General features: G+C 42.0%; 1 protein-coding gene across 2 annotated transcripts; it reads left to right on the forward strand.

The window, feature by feature from the left end:
- Positions 1–5836: 5836 nt before the first annotated feature.
- LOC105928901 (flavin-containing monooxygenase 5) lies at positions 5837–16204 on the forward strand. 2 transcript variants are annotated; one of them, XM_012866437.3, is made up of 11 exons: positions 5837–5950; positions 8307–8445; positions 8550–8738; positions 8826–8991; positions 9956–10098; positions 10226–10422; positions 12145–12280; positions 12366–12585; positions 13632–13704; positions 13840–14092; positions 15222–16204. In XM_012866437.3, exons 2-11 carry the CDS (start codon positions 8314–8316, stop codon positions 15369–15371), a joined length of 1659 nt encoding a protein of 552 aa, XP_012721891.2. In that variant the 5' UTR covers positions 5837–5950; positions 8307–8313; the 3' UTR covers positions 15372–16204. The 2 variants fall into 2 exon arrangements, with proteins under 2 accessions (XP_012721891.2, XP_012721892.2); XM_012866438.3 differs by lacking the exon at positions 5837–5950 and adding an exon at positions 7713–7810.
- Positions 16205–16498: the final 294 nt, after the last annotated feature.

Here is a 16498-nt window from a genome sequence, read left to right on the forward strand (position 1 = left end):
CTGCGTTGTCCTTTATGCATCACCATTATCAAGATGGATGCAAGTTATTATTCATCTAAACTTGTTCCTGGTGTAAACAAGTTAAGAAGCAAAAGGGGGAAAAAAGTTTTAAAAGAAGAAAAATATCTGTTCCTGGTCTCCACAACCTTCAATTCTGCACAAGGGTCACTTGGTTTGCTCAAATAAGGAACAATGCTAAATGCAGTGTATCACGAATCAACAATCTTTTATTGTCACCATGTGTTACCATGGTGAAATTTGTTTTCGAGACAGACACTGACTTATGTGCACAAACAATATATACAGGTGGACACAACAGATAGACTTTTTTTCAATATAGAGATTAGGTCAGTCCGTTAGCTACTCTGGTCAACCACACTTACTGAGACACCCAAGCGTGCAAAACAGTCTTTAGGATCAGCCAGGACTTTTTAAACGATATGATTTACTGTGTTGCATGAATTAATCACTCAAAGCTTCTTTGATGATACATTCATGCCTGCAGGAAATTCTGTGCAATATCCTTAAACCCATATATACACGCTGTGTCGTATGTCATGCTCTGTTGCAGTTTTTCTGTATCTGGTTAATCGAACATATCACAGCGTCATGCTTGTGTACAAAAACTATTAGGTTACTGAAAACAATATACTCATAGTAAGAGCACCCTCCATATTTGTAGGACATCATATTTTGATATCTGGACCTGTCATTTTACAATGCTTCCGACAGACTTTTTAGAGAAAATAGTTTTTGACCCATTTGTTGTCCAAAAACTGCATTGTCACTTGAGAATTCAAAGAGAGACATCTAAATCTGGCTGAATTCAAACAGCATCCTAGTGCGCCCCCTGGTGCTGATATGTCAACATGCGCTGGGTGTTCTCCTCAGTTTGGGACTTTCAAAGAGGCGTTCAGCTCAAACTGAAGCTGCTGTAAAAGTGAATGTTGCTTTAAGAGTGCAAGTCGACGCTGAGCTGATGAAATCACTCATTGGCCTCAAGGGCCTGTGAAACTTTTCCATGCACTTTCACTTGCTGAGGAGTTTTTTTTTTTTCCCAGTTCAACACAAAGGGGGGGTTTCGATCAAAGCAACCCAGAACCTTTATCCTCTGGAACTTTTTCTGCAGCCGGCTGCCTGGTACAAAGAGCACGCTTGTATAGCTTCTCTCATTAATAAGTAACGTTAGCAGTAGATTTTTTTTTTTACAGTTGTTTAATTTTGAGGGTTCCAGGGCTTATAATATTGCATTCTTTATGTTATAATGTTTTGTCTTTTATTGATTTAGTATTAATATGAGCCAGTGCATTTACCCACTGGTAGTCCCATTAAGAGTAGTTAGAAGTACTTTATTCACACATGTTAAGGCACCTAGCTCAGTAAAGTGCCAGGGACAGAAGTGGAATTTTCCATCAGCCTGGGCAAAGTCTGACCTGCTCTTTCCACGTTACCTTTGTGATCTGGATGCCTTTTTCCAACTGTGCCATTATCTTACCCCTCCCTCACATAACCCAACATCCTCATATCTTTCTTACTGTATTCCTCCCACAGATTTGGTAATAAACCCAATAAATCATCGCTAACTGCCGAGTGATTTTTAAACCTGAGTGGGGGGGTTTGCCGTGAAAGCAGCCCCAACTAGCCTTTTTCCGACTGCAATCAGAGTTTTAAGATCAGGGTTTTGAACTTAGACCCCTGGAAGTTAGCAGAATCCGCCTTTGCATTGCACTGAAAAAGCATTTTTGATCGCGGATAAATGCTGAAATGTCAAGAAAGATGCTAAATTCTAGGTAACTGAGAGGCCATTAGAGTAGATTTTCCAAACTTCATTTTGACCATTTTTATCCTGGCAGTCATAAAGGCCACTGGACACAATGACTTGCAAAAATATTAATTGTTCTTTAAGCTTTCTGCTTTTAGTCACGTTACAACAAAACTTAACAAATTATATTAGAACTTTACTCTCAGTGGCACATAATTATGAAGCAGAAAGAAAATCCTACATGGTTTTCAAACTTTTTATAAGCATGTTTCTATCAGCTTTGTATATCTGGAGAGTAAAGGTTGTGACCATTCCTCTTTGCAAAACCTTTAACTCTGTCAGATTGAATGGAGAGCACATTGGCACATATAGATTTAGGTATGGACTTTGACTGGGCCATTCAAAAACCTGAAGGGGCTTTGATCTACACCTTTCCATTGTAACTCTGGCTGGGTGTTTTGGAGTTGATGTTTCGCTGAAATGTGAACCTACACCACAGTCTGAAATCTATTACAGCCTCTAACATTTTTTTGCTCCCAAGACTGTCCACTATATAGCTCCTTTGAAAGCCTCTCCACATGATATTGCTGCCACCCTGTTTTACCATGAGGTTGGTGTTTCTTAGGGTGATGTGCGTTGTTAGTTTTTTTCCCTACTCATTGCATTTTGCATGTGTTGTTCTATTACACACTGTTTAAAGTTATTTAATGTTTAATAAATAACTCTCTGTCTGTTAGGTATTGTTCGGTGAATATCAACCCAAGGTCTGAGATTTGGACAATAGTTGAAAGGGATGCACTGGCGTTCTCTTAACAGCAAACTCTGCACACCTATAGAATACATTAGTGACTCGTCAAGTTCAAGACTTTATTAACAGAAGTAAAATGAAGATCCAGAGAACATCACTATATAATGCTGTTTATCTGAATTAACACTATATTTCAATCAACAAATCCTCTCTACTATGCCAGTGAAACTTAACTAAAACTACTAAGCAAAAGATAAAAGAATGCTTTGCTCAGTAAACTTTAGGAACGTTTGATTTCATTAATGCAATTATTCCTCTGGGAAGCTAGGCGGCGCCGTAGCGATCGGTCGCTAATGAATTAATCCTAAAGTTATACAAAAACACCATTAAATCAACATTAATATTCCATAATAATGCGGTAATAACGCTCCCAGCACTATCGGGGGAGTGGTAGCCTAGTGATTAGAGCAGTGCGCTTGCGCTCTGAGAAGTTTGCAAGTACCCGGTTCAACCCCCCCAGCCTGCACTCTGGGTCCCTGAGCAAGACCCTTAACCCCAGATTGCTCCCCAGGCGCCGCACAGTGGCAGCCCACTGCTCCCCAAGGGGATGACTTACGATGCAGAAGTGAATTTCTCCATTGTGAGATCAATGATGTTCAATTATTATTATTATTATTGAACGATAGTGGAGCAAAACGAAACAAACCTTATGTTTGAAATGAACCGTAGTCGCGCATCCGTGAGGAACGTATGTTCCGGAAGCTAATAGCACTTAGGCTAGTGGACATTCGGCGCTAATTTTAAAAAGCCTTAGCTTTATTCTGGTCGTAATGAGCGGACCGGAAAACACAAACATCAATATCCCAACATTGTATAAAACCCTTGTGGAGATAACCTTTGTTATAACCATAAAAGAGAGCGGTAGATGCTGGCTCTGTTGGGCTCAGATACTTCCTGCACAGAAAAACACACGTTACAGAAGCTGAGGCTAACCTCAGGGCAAACAATTCAATGTAACCCTAACCCTAGCCAAAACGTGGGGGTCGGAGCAGGTGGCTCCGGATTGTAGTCGAGTCTTTGACCCGGTTGCAGCGGACAATTTCAGCTCAGCTGTTGCTCTCAGCTTGGGGAAATGGGTCCTGTGCCAGCTGCAGGCGGGAGGCCGCTCCGGACTGCCTGGAATCAGTTTCCTGCTTCAGCTGGGGTGGAACAAAACACAAGGCTGGTTTCGGCATAGACCGATTCTTTACTTCGGCGTCTGGTTACGCAGAAGCTAGACTGCAGACTTAGTTTCGATCCAGCCGGCAGCTCTCCAAACCCAGTCAGATCCTCATCTCCGCAGAGGACGAAGAGAATCCCCCCCATGTCACTCCAGGATCAGCGGGACTGAGGATGACTGTCTGTGGGAAGCAAGGCTTTATAGCAACGGCACCCTGCTGAGGGGGGCAGTTCTTGGTGCCTTTAAAAGTCTGAAATTCCTTTACTTATGTGTGATGTTTGCTTATGGCTGATGTGTTCATGTCATTTTGACCTCATTAGCAGAAGGGCAGCTGAATTTTGAACCAGCTGAAGACCGGTCAATCCCACTACAGGGGGAGTTGCAGTCATCCAATAATTCTCTTAAGGGAATCATGAGGAAGGTAGGCTTTGACTTTAAAAATAAGCATCAGCTGATAAAAGCTAGACTGGACTACTGACCACTGACTTGTTTATTAAACTGAAAATCAGAATCAAGGATCATCCCATACTCCTATCAGACTCACACCCTGAAGAGTCCAACAATCAGACCACTGCTGCATCCTGTCAACAGCATTTACATTTCCAGAGGAGGGTCAAATTTAAGGGGGTTGAATAGAATCCGGGTTGCACAGTGGAACAGTGGGTAGTGCTGTTGTCTTGCACCAAGAAGGTCCTCGGTTTGAGTCTTACCCTTGCTCTGGGTTTGCATGTTCTCCCTGTGTGGGTTCTCTCTGGCTTCCTCCCACAGTCCAAAAACATGACTGTTAGGTTAATTGGCCTCTCTAAATTGTCCTTAGGTGAGAGTGTGTATGTGAATGGTTGTTTGTCCTGTTTCTCTCTGTGTTGCCCTGCAATAGACTGGCGATCTGGCCAGTGTGTACCCTGCCTCTCACCCATTGAATGCTGGAGATAGACACCAACACCCCTCGCGACCCCACTAGTGGTGTACTGGAAAATGGATGGATGAATAGAATCCGCTTTTCAGTTTTTTGTTGTTGAAATCATGTCTCCGTCATGCGTCCACGGGAACACTGAATAGAAAGAAACAGCATTTGGATCTTGTAGATGGATCTTTAACAGAGCCTCTTTGTAGTCATCTCTTGAAACGGAGCAGGACCTCATGTCACACAGCGGCCCAATAAGGTCTGCAAAACGCATACAAAGGACATGACCCTAGTCCCAGTTTTGTCAAAAGAACTGTCTTGTCTGAGCACACAAACTGAAAGGCAATCATAGGTAAACTCCGAGTAAACACAGCTAACTGAATAGTTGACATTCATAAGCAGGGAAAGTTTGTACACATTAACCAATTTATTGACTCCATCTACTGTACATCAAGCTAGCGCAATCGGGTTCATGTGAAATGATTTGAGAATTGTAACGCAATCACTGAGTCAGTTGACGCCGACCTTGACTTTTAATCATTGTGATGAAGGACTGGGTGGTTGAGGAAGAGACAAAATTAGGGTTATAAGACCTGTTGAGTCCAGGAGACAACATGCGGACAGATGATGCAGCTGGACAGATAAGCAGCCCTCTGCAGAATGTCCTTTAACTTTAACCTTTTAGTTGTTGTTTTACCCCCACCCTCTGTGATGTACAGCAGCCCTACGAATACAGTCTGCTTTAAGTCATCTGCAGTTTGTCTATTGACAGAGCGCTGCGCGCATCCTGGTCGCTGGCGTGCGCGCGCATCCTCTCAAAAAGCCTGGATACAGAGCACAGCGCGCGCACCACCCCGGCGCACATCACAGGCTCCGTGAATGGACAGCTCACAGCGGAATAATTCATATCTCCATGTATTTCTTTGATGAAAAACGACCCCTAAACAAAGTGTGTTGGCCGTATTTGTAACGTTTGTCTTCCCGGCAGCAGCGGATCAGGTCATCTGAGTCCGGACCGCCCCCTTTGAGCAGCATAATCCAAAACTGCAATTAATTTACAGCAGGCTGCGTCTGCGTAACTAATTAAATCCTGAAAAGAAAAGCCACTTCCTTACATTGATTGATTGTATATTTTTCTGATGGATAAATAAGAAAGTATATATGCTCTTCTCATCCACAGACTGGGCAGATAGAGTTGGTTTCTTTGCAACCAGGAGAGAGGAAGGGGAAAAAAAGAGTCAGCGGCGGGTCTGTATAAAAGTGGGCGCGCTGATGAGATCCGTCCCTTTTCCAGAGACAAGCTAAGAAGCGCACAAGGTAAGAGACACAACTACTGACCGGTGAGCCACGCTGCAAAGTGCGTTTACGTTTACATTGAAGTTATGTCATATTTCACAATTGCCACCCTTTGACTCTAACATGCACGTTTGTTAAACTAATGAGTTGAATTAAAAGGGATGAAGTTTTCCCAAAACTTTCTATATTTCGCATTGTTTTTTTTTTTTTTTTTTTTTGCATCAAAGTTTATATTTATATAAATAAAACATTGCAAGCAATGCATTGAAACATTACAATAGTTTATACGTTTTCATCAGAGATTTTAATAAGAAGAAAATGCACTAGATGATACTTTGTTCTGACCAAAGGGAAATCGAAGGATTGTGCTAAAGTTCTTTTTCATAAAAAAAAAAAAAAAATCATCATCAGAGATTCTGTGTCACTTTTTGATATATTATAGTCTGCTCATCGTTCAAGAATAAATAACCAATGGCCAGGGGTACCTTCAATGTACAGAGATACGTAAGGGTTATCCTGTTTGCGTTATCAACCATGCAAAAAAGATCAAGAATCTTTTGCAAACTTTTGCATGAAATACAACTGCGAGATTTTTAGAATTGGAGAAAGTATGTGGATTATTTATTGTTCAGATCAAAAGTAGTATAAGACGATGCATCATGAGTTCAATAAAAAAAAGGGGGGCAGAGCACAGATCTGATATAGCAATTTGTATGTGAAAGGTCAATTAATTTATGTGATTTAAAACCAAAGCCCACCTTTGTTCCTTCTGTGGGTTCTGGGAAACCTGTTTTACGACTCAGGCTGCAATTAAAGGCATCAGTGTTTATCTACAAGCCAAGAAGGCCTATCTCTGCTAATATATTTTCCATCTTCCTCAAAACTTAAAATTATCTAGAAATGTTTCAATCGTAAGTGGTCAGGTGATACTTTGGATTCAATCAAAGGTGCTGGTTTCCAGGGTAGAACCAGTCCTACAGGTCAGAAATGTGTGTTCTAATAATTTCACAAATTAGTAGCAATAAAATAATACACAAAATGCTGCTTGACAGTTTTTTATTATTATTATTATTCTGCTCATTTAAAAAGAAAGTACCTGGAATCATGACATTATCGGCAAAGGGAGTCAGATGGAGGAGGAAAGCGCAATGAAAGGACGAAGTAAAACAGTAGGGGGAGCTATAGTCATTCAGAGAAATAATAAACAGTTCAGACCTCATCTAAAATGTGAAATATAGTCCCAAATCATGAGCTGGAACCCTAAAGAATTTTAAGGTGACAACCTAACAGAAGATGCAATTCCAAATATTCTTCCAATATATGCCCTAATTTTGCAACACAACGGTGTTTTGGACCAAAACTTTTGGTGCGATTTCGTGATGAAACAAAGCTGATACTCAGCTGATGCTTTCAATTCACATAGCTAGAGTCACATTTAGGAGCTGCTGAGCAAGACGTTTGCCGATAAAAACAACAGCTTCACTATGAGGTCTCATACTTCACCCAATTTATTTAGGATGCTGTAGATTACGAGTGGCACGTAAATGCACCATAATTACACGTCTATTATGCGTAACGCGAACATTAATTGAATAAGTAGTCGAAACTGATCAGAAGGCAAGAAGGGCGGCACTGTAGCAACATGTTGCGAAAAGAAAGCAACTGCGACTGAAATCCCGGTGCCACCACATACACTGGCTCCAGTCTCGTGATAACATTTGCAAATATTGCATAGAGAAAACCGCACGCGAGTTAATAGAATGCATAGCGGGTACGGCTGTTCTCGGCTTCCGTAGTTCCTCGAAGTTTGTCTCCGTTCCAACTACCGAGAGTCCAAGTTGAGTCTTACCTGTGGAATATCATAAAGCGCCGCTTAAAGCAGTAAGTATATTGCAAAAGAGACCGTTTCTGAAAATAGGGGGAAAAACAAGCAGCTTCTTTTAGACAACGTGCATAAAAAGTTGTTCCTTGGAAAAAAATAAGTTTGAATTCAGGATTTCTGTGCAGAAGGGGGAAACATTTCCTTGGCCTTACATAAAATGTTTTCCTGCTTTAGGCGACCACCTTGATATCATCTGTACTTGCAAGTTTGGTAAAGAGCTTGAAAAAGATTCAACATAATAATGTAGGGTGCATGTTAAAACCGTAAAATTGTAAAACTGGGGTGGGGGATGGGGGTCCATTACTGTCTTTTTAACAAAAGGTTTACTTAAAAGGAATCTAAGACATATGCCATTGCTTTAATTTGACTTATTCATTTAAATAAGTGATAAGAAAACCTAGATTTAGATTTTCACAAAAAAAAATAAATGTTATCCACCTAAGTGTGCATTGTGTCATGTTTCCATTTTTTTTCTTTCTCCTTGTCCTGCTGCAGCTCCATCATGGTGCAGAGAGTCGCAGTGATCGGGGCGGGCCCCTCTGGTCTGACCAGCATAAAGGCTTGCCTGGACGAGGGCATGCAGCCGACCTGCTTTGAAAGCAGCGACGACATGGGGGGACTCTGGAAGTTCAAGGCAAGTCTTTGCTGTGGGGGGAAAAATACTGCAGATGAGATCGTTTGAACCCTGCAGATTTTCAGGGTTTCACTTTCAATTCTCCATCCTCTCATTTTTCCCAGGAAGTGTCCGAGCCCAACAGAGCCAGCATATATCGCTCCCTCACCATCAATATCTGGAAGGAGATGATGTGCTACAGCGACTTCCCCATCCCTGCTGATTACCCCAACTACATGCACCACTCTAAAATCCTGAAGTACTTCAGGATGTACGCAGAGCACTTTAAACTGCTGCAATGCATTCGCTTCCAGGTGACTGGACCTCATCCAATCATTTTTTGGTGCTGTTCACGTGCATTTATTGACATTTCCCTGGTCTCATTTTTTTATACCTTTAAGACCTCAGTGAAGAAAGTCACGCAGAGACCAGACTTTTCTCGCACCGGCCAGTGGGAGGTGGTGACGGAGGACAAAGATGGATTAGAGGAGAGGCACGTCTTTGACGCAGTTATCTGCTGCTCGGGTCATTTCAACTACCCTAACCTGCCTCTCAAAGACTTCCCAGGTATCATTATCATTTTGTAACAATTTAAACACAAATTTGAATGCACCCAATTAGAATTTTACCAGCAAACCAACACAAAGTACTAAATATGAGATGGAGGAAAAAATGTTTTCAAATAAAAGTATGAAAGGAAAGTGTGTATATACCATAATTTATTCCCTTTTATTCTGTTACCCAATTTTTAAAAATCTGTGCAGGCAAATGCCCCTAGAAGCCACTTAATTGCTAATTACAGCCTTCTGAGGTGTAACTTAATCTCAGTATGAATCCAGCTGTTCTATGACGGCCTTGGAGGTTTGTTAGAGAACATTAGTGAACAAACAGCGACATGAAAACCAAGGAACACATCACCTGTGGAAGTGGAGAAGTTTATAGCAGAGTTAGGTTAAACAAAAGAATATTCCAACGTCTCTTAGAGTGCTGTTCTCTCCACAAATCTGGACTCTGCAGAAGATCTGAGACTGGGGCGGGCCTTCGCCTTCCAGCAGGAAATCGACGTAACATACACGCAGAGCTACAGAGGAATGGTTGAGGTCCAAGCATATCATATGTTGGAAAAGCCCGGTCAAAGTACAGAACCCATCGCTAGAAGACTGATGCCTACAGACGCTCTCAGGCTTATCTGGCTGATCTTGAACTATGCCGTTAAGAAGGATGGGCAGACATGTCAGTTCAGGTGTGCAAAGCTGGTAGAGACATTTCCATCTTAACACTGTAAATACACCAAAAAATGGTGGCGTAAAGTAGCTCTTCTCAAGAATACTTTTCCTTCAGCTTGGCTTTTTTTTTTTTTTTTTGCTGGTCTTTCACTTAAGATTCCCCCCAAAAATCCAATAAGGTTGTAACATGACAAAATCTCACTGGGTATGGATACTTTTACATGTAGCTGTATTAACGCGAAATACCCTTGTTATTAATCAAAAGGAAAATGGACTGGGCAGTGTTTTTCTCCAATATGTTCCAGGAATGGAGACGTTTGAAGGCAAATACTTCCACAGCTGGGACTACAAGGGACCCGAGGACATGCACGGCAAGAGAGTGGTGGTCATCGGCATCGGTAACTCCGGAGGGGACATCGCCGTGGAGGGCAGCAGAGTTGCAGAGCAGGTCGGGGAGACTTTTCTGGATACTTCCAATCACATGCCTTGCCTTTAAGGCTTGTACTACCTATAAAATGCGCCGCGTGCTTTCCTTGACAACTTCATTGCCCGTTGTCTTTGAATCTGTTCTGCAGGTGTACCTGAGCACCCGCAGTGGGGCCTGGGTCATCCGTCAGGTCTCTGACAACGGCTTACCGGTCGACAGGTTCAACACGCGCTTTGTCCATATCATGTTCAAGCTGCTGCCCATGAGTTTTCTTAACTGGCTCGGGGAGAAGAAGCTCAACGCCATGTATGATCACGCTGTGTACGGCCTCAAACCCAAACACAGGTAGGGTGCTGAAAGTGGATCCCTTTTTTTCATAAAAACTAAACGGCTATTTGTCAATGGAATCATAACATTATTTTATTTTTTTAAACTCCTCGCTGACCTCCCCACACTGTCATTATGAAACCGTGCTAACCTGCTATGTAAAGGATCGCTGACTCTGTTCTTCAGGAAAGATGCATGCTCAAAAAACAACCAAAACATGAGCGCTAAAGGAAAAAAACATTGAAAAGGTCACAGGCAGCTCAGGCTCCCTTAGGCCAGCATGTGGACCAAGATGTAAAATATTATCCGCACTGTGGGAAACGGGCGCGCATACTTCGTTGCTGTGACACGGACCACCAACCAGGAGCTCAGCTACGTTTATCTGGGACTCAAGTTCCAACACGTGTTTGCCCTTCCCTTCAACTTCAACTGCTGCAGCAAGAACCAGAATAATCTGTTCTGTAGTATAACAAAGCCCCTTTTTGCAGCAGGAAACAGGACTTAGTCTAAACTGTGCAAGTTTGCATGAATGCTTGGTGTAAAGTTGGACAGAAATCTAGACTACATTTGTAATTCATAGGACGCCACGACAGCCAGTGCACTGTAGCTTTTACAAGGCAGGGCAAGTTTATTTATAAAGCACTTTTTAGTAACAAGACAATTCAAAGTGCTGTTCTGGACAAGTGTCCCTTGTCCAGCTTACTTGGATCAGAGGTCATTACGTCAAGATCTACAAAGTCCTGCTAATGACCTAATTGTTTGATTCGGCTGTGCTGAAGCAGAGTCCTCAAGGTAGGGAGTTTATAAATCCATTTTGATTTACTCTGCGCTGCACAGTTAGAGGTACTAAGGTAAAAAAATGGGCAAAAAAAGCCTTGAAAACAAAATTTATCTTTTATCATGATGTTGCTCTGCAATATGTAGAAGAAAACTACTTTTAATAAGAGCGTATGTTTTTATTGGGGGGAAAATCGCATTTAGATAAGAACTGTCCACTGACAGGGGGGGGGGGGGGGGGGGGTCCTTGCACAGCCTCTCCGTTAGGGAGGAGTTGACAAAGGTTGAAGATGCGTGATCTAGAGAGATGCTGCTCTTTGTACACTCTAACCTTTTTTACGAGACTAATAGGTATTTTTCTAAAGGCAAAAGATGGTTAATAAATCAATCAGGCTCATATCTCAATAATCAATGAAATAACCAATTAATTTAGTGGTCAGTCTGACATTCAGATTATACCTTTCCCATTAAATGATGGATTATTATAGATTTTAAAAGCCTTACAGTTTAATTTATCTCTCAGCGCTTGAACTGAGTTGTAAACAGTTGTAAACAAGAACACCTCATCCAAGGACTCAGTTTCCCAGGGTGCCATCAGTGGAAAGCACCACAATTAGGCCATTCTGACTAGAAAAGCAATATGTAAATTCACTCTAGATACCATTTCACCATTTGATCAAGCTCAAAGGGTCATTTATGAGATTTTCTAAGATTGCCGCGAAACGAGTGATTGAAGCATTTATTTCTTGTGACTGTTCGGTTGAGGATGGTAAGATAATTACCCTGACTGCTCCTGTGATTACCTGATTGCACTTCGGGGGGAAAAAAACTCAGCTGGGTGGCAGAAGCTCTGTCTTCTGAAATTAATACATGTTAAATGTCTTTCTGTTGGATTCTCAGAGGATTTCATCATCTTCGCAGGCCACTGTTAAATCCTTTCTCCTCCTTCCTGCTTGTCCAAAGGCTCTTCAGTCAGATTCCAGTGATCAACGACGACCTCCCCTTCAAGATTTTGTCCGGGTCGGTCCTCGTCAAGCCAAACGTGAAAGAGATCCGTGGCTCCACCGTGTTCTTCGACGACGGCAGCGCTGCGGAAAATGTTAGCGGACAACGTCATCAGATGCGCCGCACGTTGTCGTTTCCTCGTGGAAAGTGCTTTGAACTAAAGTTTTTCCTTCCTACAGGTGGATCTGATCGTGTTCGCCACAGGGTACAACTATGACTTCCCCTACTTGCCAAACGACGTCATGTACAAGTCAGGGCACCGGGTGGGTCTGTACAAACATGTCTTCCCCCCGGTCCTGGAGCACCCCACTCTGGCTATCGTGGGCTTTATCCATTCCGACGGAGCCATCATGCCACAAGCCGAGATGCAGGCCCGCTTTGTCACCCGTGTCTTCAGTGGTGAGGCTTCATTTCAACAGAGACCACTGTGCTACATCTTTACGTTTTATAATCAGCGCCACTTGTCTCGACCTGAGCACATATACAGTGGAGGAAATAATTATGCCATCCCCTTTGTGAATTTGTCCACTTACAAAGAACAAATTCCTATTTTTATGGTTGATTACAGATTATGGCAATATATAGAATATCAGTCTAAAAATGCATGAAAAGTTAATAAAAGTTAAATAAATTCTTCAGTGTATTGAGTGAGATAAGTATTTGATCCCTAGATTGTGAGGGCCACAGATTGGCTGGTGGCCATGTGACACAGCTGTGCACAGTCAACTAACTACCAACTTTCCTGATCTTCTCATGTGTGTAACGCACGCTTGCTCTATGAATTACGCCATGGCCAAGACCAAATTGCTGTCAAAAGAAGGAGGGTAAAGCGTTACGTTCTGGGGCTGTTTTTCTGCAAAGGGTACAGGACGACCCCGCTGCACTGAGGGAACAATGAACGGGGCCGTGGACCGTACAGCTCGGATGAAAACCTCCTTCCAGACATGACGGTGACCCAAAAACGGAGCTGCCAGGGCAACAAAGGAGAGGCTCAGCAAGAAGCATATTGTGTACGCTCATGGAGTCATGACCTCAACCTGATAGAAAACCTGTGGCGGGAGATAAAGGGCCGAGTTTCACAACGGATGCCAAGAAACCTGAAGGATATAGCGATGTTCTGCAAAGAGGAATAGGCGACAATTTATTCTGAGCCGTGTAAAAAATCTGATTATCAACCATAAAACAAAAAAAAAACGTCTCATAACTGTGCCTGTCAGTAATGGTTACTCAGTAATGGTATTATCCTGTGTTTTGCTTGGGGATCGAATATTTATTTCACTCCACATTATATGACTTTTATGCTGTGTTTTCCATGCGCTTTCACCTATAAACATTAATTTCAGGCTGAATTGACAAATTTACAAACTTAGCAATGGGTCAAATAACTTTTTACCCCATTGGAAGTCTGGTTCTTTAATGTCATCTTTCTCTCTTTGGGTCTCCAGGACACAAGAAGCTTCCCTCAAGCCCGTCCATGATCAAGGCTGTTGAGAAGGACACCAAGAATATAGAGAAAAAGTATAAACAATGTTTTTTTTTTTATGTCTTCTAACTCAATGCCAAATGACAGGTTCTTAGAATTACAAGTCTGAGAGCAAAGCTTCTAGGTCTGTTTAAAAAGTTTTTGAAGTGTACACTTTTTTCCTCCCGCAGCTACGTCGTGTCGAGGCTGACACCTTTGCAGGTGGACTTTGTCGAGTACATGGACGACTTGGCGAAGGATATCGGAGTTCGCCCAAGTCTCCTCTGGCTGTTCCTCACGGACTTCCCCCTGTTTAGCCGGGTCTTCTGGGGACCCATCACGGCTTATCAGTACCGACTGATGGGACCTGGAAAATGGGACGGGGCCCGCCGGGCAATCTTCACCCAGTTGGATCGCATGTACCAGCCCCTGAGAACCCGAAAGGTCTGAAACCAGCGTCATAAACAGTGCCAGTCAGAAGTTTACATACACTCCTCCTCTGCGTGAATCGGTTTTTGTCTTTGGAGGATTTTATTTTAAACAGTTACTTTTTTAAGGGTAGAATAAAACACAGAACGCGCTGATTTTTAAAATAATTAAATGGGTATTTTCTCTACTGAAAATCAAAAATGTAAATGCAAGCTCAAATATTTACAGTACCTGTGCTAATATTTGGATAAATATTAGTGGAGGTTTAAGCTGACTTCAATATTTGAAGTCTGCTTAAAATCCCACATCAGTAAACTAGCCTGTTTAAATGATCTCCACCATTTCCACTGGAAAAGTGGTCAAATATCCAGTCAGAACTATTTTAGAAGCTGGAGGATGGCTATAAAAAAAGTCTGGCTGAGATGCAATTTACTATGGGGGATTACTCTGAAAAGTGGTTGGGGTGTGTTTATATATCTGAGCCTGTACGTGTAATTATTTGATCCTGTTTGCTTTAGAGAAAATCCACAAAAAATTCAAACTAGTTATTGCCTTTAGAAAATGATGGAAGTTGTATAATCTTTTCACTGTGAACAAAAAGAGCATTTCACTAAAAGCCCTGAATCATTATGACTTCCCGGCTTATTGGTGAGTAAATGTAAACCCCTGTCCTGCGCTGTATGTTAGCATTTTATTTTATTTAACCTTTATTTAACCAGGAAGTCCCTTGAGATTGAGATCTCTTTTTCGAGGGAGACCTGGCCAAGACGGCACACCAGTTGAAATACAAACAAAAGTACAACATAGATAAAATCTCACATAGAGGAAAAGACAGGTCACATAGGGCAGTTACATTTTTCAATTACATGACATTTTAACATGGCTTTAAATTCATTCAATGGGATTAGATCATTTAAATGGAGCAAGTTTTGTAAATTATTCCAAGACCATGGAGCAAAGTAAGAGAAGGATTTCTTCCCCAGCTCAGTAAAAACCATTGTAACCTGGTAAGAGCGCCACCTGGTGGAACGGAGATGAAAGTGACTGGAATTTAGCTTGAGGAGATTACATAAATATTCATTGAAATTCATTTTGGAGTACGCTCTTTGAAATCAGGACCGTAATCGTTTCTTTGCCTCCACAGCTGGGCCCAGATGAGAGCTCATGGGCGGGCTGCCTGATCAAGTGGAGCTTGATGATGGTGGCTGGAGGAAGTGCCGTCTACTACGTCCAAGTTCACCATCCAACCGTCATCCCCACCCTGGTGTCCAAACTTCGTCCACAAACAGTCTGAAAAACTCCCTGTTTTACAACCCCTGATGTTAACTCTTGTCAGGAAGGTTAGCGGGGGAGGGGACAAACATCGAGCAACGCAGCAATGTAGCACTTTTCACTGTGATTTTACTATGCAGCTGTTCTTATTTCAACATGCGTCATCAGATTTGGAGCCAGGATCAGAACCCACCTTCCTGAACAATGGAAGTAAAAGAAAAAGAGCGACACAGGAAGTCAGGGCGAAGGGAATAAAGGCAGCAAGGTGTTCCTGCCATAGATTAAGGCTTTAGCCATTGATTAAAACTTTTCAAACAGGTTGAGGTCGAGGCCACTCCAGGTGATAATGTTACGCTGCTTTCTTTATTTCTAACCCGGTTCTGCTGGGTTTTTGGGATACTTTGTATGCTTGGAACACTGAATTATGTTTAAAGCCCAACTAAACTCAGATTAACTAATCGGAGGTAAAGAATTGGAGGTCGCTCTTCATCATAACCATGATGCTACCACCGCCATGCCTGAACGCCTGTACAGTGTTCTTAGGTTTAAGATCTTCACCTTGACTTCTCCAAGAATTCCTCTTGTGATATAAAAATTAAATACACCTCAATAGCTCTGCACAGTTTTTGGGTATAGTTCTGCTCCTGCGCCAATAACCAAATAATGTAACGACCATAAATATTCCACCATTACAATACTGTGACATGTTTCTTATTATCTGTTGGATATTACATTTCATTATGTTTTAATGTGTAATACTACCTTGAGATGTTTTTAGTGAACAGCAAACATTTGTCAAATGAGTAAATGTTTTAAAGGAGCATTAAAGTAACGGGTGCTGCAAATACAACGTTTGCACTGGGAGTTTGATTGACTTTATTTCTTCTTTCTATAATTTGCCCTCCATTGTCTATCAATTAAAAAGCAATTAAAGAACGTTAAAGAAAATGGCCAGAAAAGGCCCAAATCAGTTCCCATCAGTTTATTATTACAGCATCCGATTCAAAAAACAAAAGGAGTTCGCAACACAAACAGGCCCATTTCATATTCAGTCATATGGAGGAGAAAGAAGTCCAAGTTCCTTCAGGTCATCCTGAAACGAAACAATCCTACAGTCAGAATCACATGAATCTGGTGCCTCACAGAAGT

Source organism: Fundulus heteroclitus, chromosome 9, assembly GCF_011125445.2.
Source record: "Fundulus heteroclitus isolate FHET01 chromosome 9, MU-UCD_Fhet_4.1, whole genome shotgun sequence".
In the NCBI taxonomy this organism is placed as follows: Eukaryota; Metazoa; Chordata; class Actinopteri; order Cyprinodontiformes; family Fundulidae; genus Fundulus; species Fundulus heteroclitus.

Coding starts and splice junctions, on each gene's coding strand:
- LOC105928901 (XM_012866437.3), top strand. CDS start 8,314: ATGGTGCAGAGAGTCGCAGTGATCGGGGCGGGCCCCTCTGGTCTGACC. Junction 10,099..10,225: donor GCAGCAGAGTTGCAGAGCAG/GTCGGGGAGACT, acceptor TCTGTTCTGCAG/GTGTACCTGAGCACCCGCAG. Junction 12,586..13,631: donor TGTCACCCGTGTCTTCAGTG/GTGAGGCTTCAT, acceptor TTGGGTCTCCAG/GACACAAGAAGCTTCCCTCA.